The sequence below is a fragment of the Protomyctophum parallelum genome (assembly GCF_964188405.1).
Source record: "Protomyctophum parallelum genome assembly, chromosome: 23".
In the NCBI taxonomy this organism is placed as follows: Eukaryota; Metazoa; Chordata; class Actinopteri; order Myctophiformes; family Myctophidae; genus Protomyctophum; species Protomyctophum parallelum.
The window spans coordinates 15,717,919-15,730,422 of NC_139715.1; the positions used below are offsets into that span (position 1 = coordinate 15,717,919).

At 44.7% G+C, this 12,504-nt stretch overlaps 1 protein-coding gene across 2 annotated transcripts in view; it reads right to left on the minus strand.

The window, feature by feature from the left end:
- Positions 1-12,504, minus strand: part of LOC310854416 (DNA-binding protein SATB2-like) — a 52,192-nt gene that overhangs the window by 20,977 nt on the left and 18,711 nt on the right. For both annotated transcript variants that reach the window (XM_083759052.1, XM_083759053.1), the window contains 4 exons: positions 12,089-12,325; positions 9,073-9,252; positions 3,768-3,894; positions 2,403-2,526 (listed from right to left, as the gene is read on the minus strand). In XM_083759052.1, coding sequence (XP_083615178.1) covers positions 2,403-2,526; positions 3,768-3,894; positions 9,073-9,252; positions 12,089-12,325 — 668 coding nt within the window. The remainder of the gene's footprint in view (positions 1-2,402; positions 2,527-3,767; positions 3,895-9,072; positions 9,253-12,088; positions 12,326-12,504) is intronic.

Genomic DNA, 12,504 nt, shown 5'->3' on the forward strand with positions numbered 1-12,504 from the left:
AAATAATTTAGTACCTACAGTATAAATTTAAAGTAAATAAAGATGGATAGCCAGCTTAGACAGACATGAGGATCATAAAAGAGAAACATGCAAAGCCACAATGAAAAAAGCAAAGATGTGTGCCGCCCATTATAAGAGACCAGTCAAACCAGTACATGGGAAAATGTGAGGATGAATTTTCAAGATGAGTCAGGCTGCACACACACCACCCACACACTCCCCTTAATTACTAATTAGATCGTGACTAAGTACTGTATATAAATCAGAGGTCTAAATGATACAGTGAAGTAATGACTGCAGGGTGTGTATAAATATGATAATTGAGGCGCGCGTGTTTGTGTGTGTGCGTGTGTTTGTATGTGTGTGTGTGTGTGTGTGTGTGTGTGTGTGTGTGTGTGTGTGTGTGCACGAGGGTGCGTGTGTTTGTGTGGTTGCTTGCCGTGGGTCCCATTCACGTCAGCACTATCTGTGATTGTGTGTGTTTATCGGTGTGTACATCTTCTGCATGGGTGTCTGCGTCAGACAGAATGGGTGTGTGTGGGTGTGTGTGTGTTTGAAGTGTGACTCAATCATTTCAGTTTCCCATGTGACGGTGTGCGTGCGTGTGCGTCTGTCGTGTGTGTACGTGTGCGCACGCCGCCCGCACTCACACACATGTATGTGGGTGCGTGTTTGTATTTGTTGCACGTGTGTGTGTGTGTGTGTGTGTGTGTGTGCATGTGTGTGTGTGTGTGTGCGAGCGCGTACTGAAACGATGTCAGCCACATGTGGTGCAGTACACACAGTGTGTGTGCATGTGAATGATTCCCAGAGGTAAAAAGAACATTTAGTTCTTGACGAAGCAACTATGTCACTGGAACCATTACGTTTGCCAACGTTCTCTCTGGCTACGAATGAAGATTACTTTTTCAGGCAAGGTTACAATAAGTCTCAAAACAGCCATGGTATTTTCCTTTTTTTTGTAGGGCTTAAGTATAGAGCGTTGCAGTCCCGCCCCCTTTCAGAATGACGAGGGCACCAGGAAATAATTCCCTGTTCATTTTCCCCATAGACGTTTCAAAAAGTATTTATTTAAAGACCTTTAAAGACTCGGACAAAGCCAACTCGGCAGGTGACACATTTTTAGGGGCCGAACAAATAATTAGAAAGAAGAAAAACAACAAAAGAAAGTTGTTATACCCTGCCCTTTCTTTTTCGTCTTTATAATTATCTGTTCGGCCCAAAGAAATGTGATTATTGTCATGAGTTGTCACCTACCGAGTTGGCTTTGTCCGAGTCTTTAAAGGTCTTTAAATAAATACTTTTTGAAACGTCTATGGGGAAAATGAATGGGGAATTATTTCCTGGTGCCCTCGCAGGGAAGGGTATGTATTGTCTACTTCATTGGAAAGTAAATTGTAGGGAGATGGTGGAGCAGTGACATGCACCACATGTCCAGAGCTGGATAGAAACCCAAGGTATTGAAAAAAAGCCCCCTGAGCTTTATTGTGATTTTATCCTCGGTGATGCTACTTGGCTGTATGTATGGAATGCTAGGTCCATACCGTTGGTCTGTCATACTTAAACGCAATACATACTCCACTAGTACAGCCAGAAAAGGTTCCACTGAGCTCGGTCCAGACTACGATATGACGTCATTCAGAGGTTCGAATGAGTGAGACCAGAACAAAATGTGTCTGTTCAGCGCCTCCAGGATGTTGTATACCGATACTTAGCTCAGCTACGTTCAGAATTGTTTTGTGCATTCATTCAGGCCAGCTTCAAGTTCATTCTGTCAGCACTAGCAAGTGAAAAGCATGTAGCGGTAGTTTGGGAAGAGAGACGGGCCAGCTGTAGTGTAGCCTACACACATGGCTTAAGAGAGTCTCCGCTCCCCGCCAACAGAGAGCTGTGAGCGCGAGCCGTGAGCGCGAGCCACAGAAGTGTGAAATTACATTTGTCTGTCCAACGTTTGTTCGGTTTGGGGAGCCTAACCTTTTTCGGTTGTATTGCAGCTTCCTTAATTAAGTCTGTGGACTATGACTATACACGGGTCATTCCAAATCATAAGACTATACTCAAGAGTAAAAAGAGGAACAGCCTTTATTTAATTAAAAGGCAACATATTTCAACCATGAAAGGTCTTCATCAGGGCGAAAATGGGTTCAGGTCCGGGGAATTTCGTCCGGGGACCCCCAGGGGTCCTTGAGGGAGTTCCAGGGGGCCCCCAGCTAAATGATAGTTATGAAGCAAATGGACCCTTATGGGTCTGTAACTCTGAGAGTGTACAAATGGAACCAAATGGATTTTGCAATATAAATTGGGGGTCCCAGAGATAGAAATGCCATTAAACCGAGGTCCGTGAAACATGAAAAGGTTTGGGAACTGATGGTATAGAAATAGACTACAGTACAGACTAGTACCTGTGAGAGCGGACACTCCTTGGCCAGCGTGATGTGGTTCATCTCCCTCAGCAGCTCTTTGAGGGCGTTCCTCACCGTGGCGTGGTTCCACTGCTCCGACGGCAGGTCCTCCAGTCTGGCAAAACTGCATGGGCGACATTTAAATGCATCGTCATGTAGAAACGCAACAACAACTAAAGCAATCTCCATGAATTCAAGGCTTCATCTGGTGTGTAATTGATAGAAAATTAGTCATTTTTTTCTGTGGTGTATACTACTCTTTTAAGACAGTCGTTTTCTACCCTTTCCGTATCAAGGCCCATTATTTATTCTGCATTTGAGCCACGGACCACCATTTGAACTTTGCATATTTTGTTGTCGTTGGATAATATGTTGTCCACAATTCCATGCGGTATTGATGTTGGTACCATGGGAGAGATAACAGGCAAACGTTGATCAAAATAACAATTCTTCTACATTCTCCAATTGTGTAGACTTCTTGTAAATTAAGTAATGCGGATGTTTAACAATACTTTAACTCTTGAGGACGCAAGATGAAACCAAATGGAGCCGTACAGGTCCATTTGGTTTCATTGTACAGTTAAAGATCTATAAGGGTCCATTTGGTTGTACCAACTCTCAATTTAGCTGGACCACCTGGAACCCCCTCAAGGACCACTGGTGGTCCCCGGACCACTGGTTGAAAACCACGGCTTTAAGATGTACAGTGCAAAGGGTATAAGATCAATGCTCATTGAGATATAGAGGTTTTTCAGTATGGTCTTTACTTTAGCACTTGAAAAGCATGGCTATTCTTCCAGGGGTCTAGTCTCAGGCATGTACGAAGCCAGAGTTAGACCTAATTGCACGAGGGTGTCGCTTAGCAAAAATAGACGATCTACAGGCTTGTGTAGATCGGAATTTCTCGGAGCGTGACGTCGACGCAAAATTCCATATAAATCAGTCTCAACAGACTTGACGTCGCAATTTATGAACTGTGTGATACTGTATGTGAAGACTGTAACATCACTGAACGATGCGATGACATAACCTCCTGATTGGTTTATAACTTACAGTAACTGTTTCCAGTTTAATGATTTAAGATCTAAATGATCTAATTGTACCGTTCATATCACAGAAGCGATAATACGGGGCAATTGGATTGTAGGCAATAAAGTTATTGCTACGGTGACACACATCGCACGCACGCACACACACACACACACACACACACACACACACACACACACACACACACACACACACACACACACACACACACACACACACACACACACACACACACACACACACACACACACACACACACACACACACACACACACACACACACACACACACACACACACACACACACACACACACCTGTGCAGTAGGATGCGTAGGGTGACCATGTGATAGACGTCCAGTAGCATATCAGCCACGGTGGCCTCTGGTGCGTCCGTCAGGTAGTGGATGGGCATCGGTTTCCAACCACCCACCTTAATGATACCTGGAACACACACACACACACACACACACACATTTACCCGACTCACGATCACAACATTTGCAGCGTTTATTGACTTGCCTGGGCCTGATCGTTCACAGGTGCGATTGTCGTTGGGAAGTAGCTCTTTAGCAGCCTACCGCTATAGAGCGTCACTGCACTCGGTGCCGTGCTATGAGCTTGTAGATCTGCTATTTTCCAATAGCTAAAGTATAACATAATGCTTAAAACACCAAAAGGGGTTCCCGTCCTGAATGGGTATATTTGGCCATAGCAAAGGCGGAAGCGTTCGACTGCAGCGTGAATAGCAAATCCACAAGCTCACAGCAGCGTTGTCACATCGCAACGTATTGTGAGCTTGTGGATCAGCTATTTTTTGCTGTTTGACACACGGCGAAGTATACAGGCCTCGAATGGTGAGAGATACTTGGACCACACGGATTTCTGTGACTCGTCGTTTCATGTCCACATAGAGAGAAAGTTAGCCAAAGACATAAATACTCTGGCGCTATTGTAAGAGCACACAGTCCATATGTACAATATTATGTCTGTTGCTCTTTCTCTCCTTTCATTGTTTTCGAAATACATTTTTTGGCCAATTCTTTTGTAACGTATACGCTAAGATAAATGCTAAAAACGTGTGCCCTGAAGCTCTGTCCCGTTCTCATGCCCTTCCCTTCCTCCTCCTCCTCCTCCTCCTCCTCCTCCTCTCGGAGCATCATTGCAGGCTGTGTGCTCAAGAGAGGCGCTTGCATTCCCCTGGCCCTCCACAAGATTGTTGGCTGGAACGGCAAATCTAAACAGTCCTAATCGCATTAAAATCGGCTAAATCAGACACAGACCTGCATGGCCTGCCAGCCTGGAGTGTGTGTGTCCGTATGTGTGTTTATGATTCTCTGTCCTATATCTGTGTGTCCGTCTACAATGCGCATTGTATGTACTGTATTTGTACGTGCATCACTGCATGTACACTATAGTGTACATGCCTGTGCACATGTTGTGCGCGTGTGCATATGTGCCTCTATCACATGAGAATGAGGGTGACGCGGGGGTGACAGAACAAAGCACAGCCTCTTTGAGCTAATCAAAGAGGAAGTTTTTAAAATCGGCACGGAGGCAGGGAAACAAAGCCAAAACACGCCACAGAATGGCAGCGTGGTTTTGATGTTGACACACTGCAAGAATGCTATAAGGTCATTGTTTTCGTATTGTATTTTTCATCGCAACAGACAGATAACATGTGTCCAGCAGATGCCTGCATTATATTTAAAAAAAAAAAGAATTACATTAGGGATAAGTGGATAGACATTTTAGTTCCCTCTTCCACAAATAAATCTAGCTAATCCAATCAAACAATTAAAACAGCAAGCGTGTTTCTAGACAACTGAACTATATTGATTTATTTCAACATATCAGCTATTGATTGCTTGTTGATTGATGATACTTTATGTACCTAATGACTGGTAGCCCTTCCAGTCACTCATTTATTTCAGAATTGGACTGCATGCCATGTTTACACATGTTCCTTTTTGCATGAGTGGTTGGTGCTTGGTTTTTCATGTGGTAAATTTGGGTTCAAATCCAGGCTACATTGGGGCCAAACATGGAAATGTACAAACCTTTGGATAAATGATAGACGCTTGCTTTTTCATGCAGGAGTTCAGAATCCAGGTAGTGGGGCCCGACAATGTAGGAAATACAGTACAGAAACCTATACATCTAATAAACAAATGTATAAAAATACAAAATCTGAATGTTGCGTGCACGCTGCACGGTCTTCTTATACAGACCGGGCTATTCATGAAGCAGGGAATGCAGGAGGCTAAAGTGTTTAACTTGCCCTTGTCCGTTGCATGTCTTGATGTGCCAAAAATATATCAAGTTTAACTGTCCTACATGTGGTGCGCGAGTTCCAAAAATACGCTTTGGGAAGGTTCATTTTGGGATCCAATTAGGCTTTTTGCGAGCCTTTAAATTAGGAATTATTCCTGAGCGAGGACGCTGGCCAACTGAAATCAAATATCAAATGAACGTACTGCAAAATACAGACTCGGTCTTAATTCAGTACAATTCCTGCTGCCCAAGAATTCACCCTCTAGTCCACATAAAACCCTGGGACCAAAAACACATGCCCTAAACAAGTGATAGGCTCCTTTTAATCAGCTATAGTGTCTAAGTTAATTAAAGAAAAAGGTCCCGTGCCAAGGAAGGGAGCTTAAAAATACCGCCCTGGCCAAAGTTATGAAAGACACAATTGAATCTGTATAGGAGGAAAAATAGAAGGCACTGTGTATAATTTTGGTTGTGACCACACTGAGGGGGGAAAAAAATGCATGACTCCATCCAGAAATTATTCATTTGAGAAAGAAAAAGCCCATTTCACTGGACGAAAAAACATGTCCATCTGGGAGGGAGGCGGGGCGGGGACGGGACGGGGGACGGGTCTGAGAGGGCGTTGGTCCACTTGGTTCGTTGGTCGCGGAGCCCTGTGTTTACGGGACAGTGGTGGAATGTGAGGGCTGCCTTCCTTTGTGTGTGTGTGTGTGTGTGTGTGTGTGTGTGTGTGTGTATTACTATACTTGAGAGGGCCAAATGTCACCACAAGTAGTAGAATTTTATATATAGACATTAAGAGGACAATTTCCCTAACCCTCACAAGATAAATGGCTGTTTCGTGGTTTTAAAACGATGTTTAGAGTTAAGGTCATTACACATCATGGAGCAAAAGGGAATAAACAATATTACGAAAATGTGTCGCGATTATTTATTTACTTCGGACACGCCTCGTTCGTACAGTTTGACCGCTTTGTTCACACTAAAAAAGTCAACCCTGTTTAAAAAAATGAAAAATGACACTGCTTCATCGCCTCATTAGAATCACATCAGAAACTCATAACATGGCCGTGGCTCAGCGGTCCAGGCACCTTGGCTGGTAATCCAGTCTGGCAGTGTGCCGCGGGCTCGACTCCCGATCCCGACGGCCTTTACTGCATGTCTTCCCCCCATCTCTCTCCCCATTTCCTGTCAGCCTACTGTCTGTCCCTCCATAAGATATATAAAATAAAGGCGAAAGCCACAAAAAAAACACATTATTATTTATTTAACTCATAACAGAAACACCCGTTTAAAAATGAATGCAAATGAATGGCACAAAACAAAGTAGTGCTCCAGTAGTGGTAGCAGTGGTTCACAAACTTTTTCATGTCAAGGACGCCCAATTTGACACTAATTAGCCCGCGGACCCCATTTGAAAAGATATGCCAGGGACCCCATAAGAGAGGATTTGTCCGGCTCTAGCAGTGATTCTCAACCCCTTTAATTTCAAGGACCTCCCAGTTTGACATGCATATTCGTCTACAGACCCCCATTTAATGGCATTTCTATCTCTATCAATTTATATTGTAAAATCAATGTTAATTTGACTCTGAGAGTGTACAATTTCTTTTTCTACACTCTCAAGAGTTAGACACATAAGGGTCGATTTGGTTCCAAACTATCATTTAGCTGGGGACCCCCTGGAACTCCCTCAAGGACCCCTGGGGGTCCCCGGACCCCACTTTAAGAACCACTGGGATATAGGGTTGGACTTATGCTGATTTATAACATAGGTGCACACCGAAAATAGAAGATCTACAAGCTCACAACTTGCCATGCTTTTCGGTACTAAATGCAAGTGTGTGTATGTGTGTGTGTGTGTGTGTGTGTGTGTGTGTGTGTGTGTGTGTGTGTGTGTGCGTGTGTGTGTGTGTGTGTCTGTGTGTGTGTGTGTGTGTGTGTGCGTGCGTGTGTGTTTGTGGGTGTGTGTGTTTGTGTGTGGGTGTGTGTGTGTGTGTGTGTGTTTGTGTGTGGTGTGTGTGTGTGTGTGGGTGGGTGTGGGTGTGTGTATTGCTGTGTGACGTTGCCAACATGCTTACTGTTTTTAGCGTTGTAAATGTAGCGGGCTGGATTCAAGCTAGGGTCTCCCCCGTGTGGTAAACCAAGCATCTACTGCTAAAGCCAAAGGGGAATGCCCCGGCCTGTTGGCCATGCAAGATAAGCCTCTGGGATCCATGCAGGCTGGCTGGGCTAAACATACGTACCATACGTACATAAACATACCATAATGGTACATTGACCAGCCCTTGACCTTGCCCTCCCTGAATGAGAACCCGATGTAATCACCTGGGTTCGAACAAGAGTCTATGGCATGGAAAACGAGTCATCTATAGCAGGGGTGGGCAACGTTGACGATGGAGAGAGCCACTATAGTTCCACACTCACTCCAGATAGGGCCACATTGCATATTACCATCGTAGCAGAAAAATAGCCGATTGTGCGACGCGTATAGCTTATAGATCGGCTATTTTTGCTATATTTAAATTCAAATCATGAATTATGTTTTGCTATTTTTTAATTGGAATCCGGAAAATTTCCATTTCATGTAATTAAAGCGGATGTAATGTTTGCCTGTTTGGAATTGTTACAGCTGAAAGCATTAATATATCAGTATGGTGATATTAACCTGCAGGCCACATTATGTGAAGGTGGGGGCCTGTATGTGGACGCCAGCTGCCCATGTATGCTCTATAGCCTCCCCGAACAAGACACGTAACCCCTAACAGGGGTGCATGTGTTTGGTCCGACGTACTAACAGTCCGACAGGAATTAGTCCAAAACCCAAACCTGGCTATAACCTCCTGCAACGGGTTCGTTTTAACGGGAATCCAGCAGGACGTTCTCCTAGCATCATTTCTAAGCATCCTATCGGGCCACACACTGAACACTGCCTCCGCCACTGGTGTATGAATAATAATAATAATAATGAATTGCATTTTTATAGTGCTCAAAGCGCTTTACAATGGTTCATTCATTCATACATTGGGAGGTGAAGCGGCGAACAGTCGACGCCAGCGTCCTCACTTGCCACATTCACACACCGACGGTGGCGAGCTCACACTGACTGACTCATTGGAGGCAATGCAGGGTTCAGTGTCTTGCCCAAGGACACTTTTACATGTGGACAGGAGGAGCCGGGATTCGAACCGCCAACCCAGGGATCATCGGACAAACTGCTCTACCTCCTGAGCCACAGCCGCCCATGTAACAAATGCATTGTAAAAAGCACTTTGGAAACACTCCATGCATGTCTCCATCATTCACCACCCCACGCAAACACACACCACCTTCACATTGCAGCCTCACCTCGTGCCTGCACTGCCGAGTTGTGCGAGTAGCCCAGAGCCACCAGAGCCGTCTCCACCAGCTGTGTAAAGAGGATGTCCTTGCGGACCAACACGAACTCTGCGTGCCTGTTGCCGCGGCCCTCCCCGTCGCAGGCCATGTCCGCCTGCTCCACCACACAGTAGACTGGAATCATCAGCCCTGAGAGAGAGAGAGAGAGAGAGAGAGAGAGAGAGAGAGAGAGAGAGAGAGAGAGAGAGAAATTGCTGCTACTTGTCGCAATTTTTTTTTAATACTAAATGCATGCAAAAACATTGAAATACTGCGGTCAACTTTCAAAAGTATAAAGCTAACTTCTCCAATATGGACGTATAACTACCTCTGCCAGAAAATGATAGTGTTACCCAAAGTGTTAAAGGGACACTTCACCCTTTTTGCAAAATAAATAAATATATATTAATGTCGTTTTGGATTTAGAAAACTTTCCTGGGGGTCATTGTGTGTGCAATATGTGGTTTTAGATATTTTAGATTTTAGCAGTGAGCCCAGTGTCTCTGATGTCATGGACACTGGCCTCACTTACTTCCTGGACTACATGTTGTCTCAGTAAGACAGCCATCCCCCTATCCACAAGGAGGAGCATTGCACCAAAGCTTTATGGGAATTGTAGTCCAGGAAGGAAGTAAGCCCAGTGTCCATGACATCAGAGACACTGGGTTAACTGCTAAAATCAAAATATCTAAAACCACAAATAACACACAAAGCCTCAGGAAAGTGTTCTAAATCTTCTAAACGTCATTAACATATATATACGTACGTTTTCTCATGTCAATAAAGCTCCTTTCAATTTAATTGAATTGAATAGAGAGCGAGAGCGAGAGAGAGAGAGTGTCAGAGAAAGTTCGATAGGGCGAGAGAGAGAGAGAGAGAGAGAGAGAGAGAGAGAGAGAGAGAGAGAGGTCGGTAGGTAGAAAGACAGAGAGAGAGACAGAGAGAGACAGAAAGAGAGAGACAGGTGGATGAAGTGACAGAGGGAGATAAATACAGAGGTTGAGAAAGACGGAGAGTTCATTTTCAAAGAGCCTGAAAAATGCGTCATTTAATATTGCTCAACTGTATTTCTTGTCACAGTCCATGACGAATCCAGGAAGAAGAAAAAAGCACTCTCTCTCAACGCCATAAAATATCCTATCCACGCTCGATTTCACCGTCGTAGCACATGCGTAAACAAACCTGGGCAGCGAGGCATTGCGACGTTTTCATTTTGTGGGGGGGAAGGAACCGACACGGCTCTATTCTGAGCTCCCAAACTGTTCGCTTCTAGTGCTCTGGCTCCCTCCCACATGTGCTGGAAAGTAACTTTAAATATACTTAAGTACTGTACTTGAGGTACTTTTACTTTACTGGAGTATTTCCAATTTTCAGTACTTTTACTTTTTTATTTATTTGAAAACTTTACTTAACTTTGGAGATTTTAATTTAGATTAGAAAACATGCATTAATCACTTCAACCATACTGTACATTTCGGCCACTTGTAGATCATCTATTTTCAAAAAAGATTCCGTACACATTTTGAACTTGCGAAATGGGACATTCTGCAATAGGAGTACTTTAACTTTTAGTAGTACATTTTGCTGATAGTCCGATACTTTTACTTGAGTAAATTTTTAATACGGAGCTTTCACTTGTAACGGAGTACATCTACAAGTATTTATACTTTTACTTAAGTTAAACATTGGAGTACTTTTTTCCACCAATGTTTGGGTGCAGTGCTCCCTCCCTCCCACGTGGGCCTGCATGTGTAATTCAACAGCTATCAATCAACCCAGTGACAAGGCAATGACAAACGTGTCCCAGCCAAAACCGTAGCTCTCAGCGTCGCGCACGCTATCGGCCAATAACTCAACCGGAGAGCGCTAGTGTGGAAGGGAGGACGGAGCATGCATGCATGCAGGCCAGGATGCTTGTTTGCGTGTGTATGTGTGTGTTATAGTGCATGTTAGTGTGTGTATGTGTGTGTGTCTGCTGTACTGTATATATACACGTACATTGTTTGCGCGTTGTTTGTGGGACAATCGTGCGGTCAACTGTGTGAGAGAACGGTGGGTGTGTGTTTGTGGAAGTGTGTGTTTGTGTGTGTGTGTGTGTGTGTGTGTGTGTGTGTGTGTGTATTTTTTTCCATATGCAGCAAGTGAATATATGTGTTTTCTGTTTCCGTGGTCTGACTCCATTAGGGTGCATTCTGTGTGTGCACATACCATGCATCATACATTGAAAGTGTCAAGCTGTGTCAGATGTAAATACTGCCATTTGTAAATACTAATGAACACACACACACACACACACACACACACACACACACACACACACACACGGTTCTGTTATGTAAAATAAATACATGTACAAAAGGTAAGGTGATGATTATATTTGTGACCGTGCATTTTTGCATGTACTTTCTGCATGCGCTTAGATCAAGTCTCTAGTCTGTATGTGTGTGTGTGTGTGTGTGTGTGTGTGTGTGCGTGCGTGCGTGCGCATGTGTGCGTGTGTGTGTGTGTGTGTGTGTGTGTGTGTGTGTGTGTGTGTGTGTGTGGTCCCTCTCCCCTCCATATCGCCACGCTGTGGTTTTTAACAGTTCAAAGACAGAGCTCTCATTAACCACTGGAAACCACCTCCAGTCTGCTACCACATTCTCTCTCTCTCTCTCTCTCGGCTCTTTATCATCAGCCATTCTCTCTCTCTCTGTCTTCTCTCGGCTCTTTATCATCAGCCATTCTCTCTCTCTCTGTCTTCTCTCTCCCCTCATCATTCCTGCACAATATTGTGTTTAAAGCGATATATCCATATACATTTAAATAAATGCCGCTTACTTGCGTTCACGCTGATGTTTTTGTACGCGATCATTGTGTGCGTCCCCTTGCACATAATTCACAAACATAGGTAGGTAGGTAGGTCATTAGTTTTCCTATAACTCAGAAAGTATTAATACACTTTCAGAGTTAAACTAGCGCACTTGTACACTATGTGTTGCCCCACCTCCCAGTGGCCTCAGCATTGTGCCGTTGAAGCGTGCCCGCGAGCCCGTCGGACTCCCGTTGACCTCCAGGCGGCTCGTCTTGCCCGGAGGGGGGCCACTCGGGTCCGGGCTCTCCCCGCTCTCCCTCACCTCCTCTGGGCTGACACTGTCCCGCAGGCTGGGGGACCGTGTGCCGCCTCCGCCTTCCCCTCTCTGCTCCATGCCCCTCCAACCTGCAGGGGGAGCCCCCAGCGGACCTAGGAAGAGACATGCAAGAGTACCAGGAAGAGGACAGGTTTTCACTCGTGGGTTTTGTCTTCTTATAACCATAGATATATATATTTAAAAACAAATAGATGCCTTATTGGCCGCTGCAGTTCAGTGGAGCCATGTGTGTCGACTGGGAGGACGGAACTATTTACACTCTGGGGGGCGG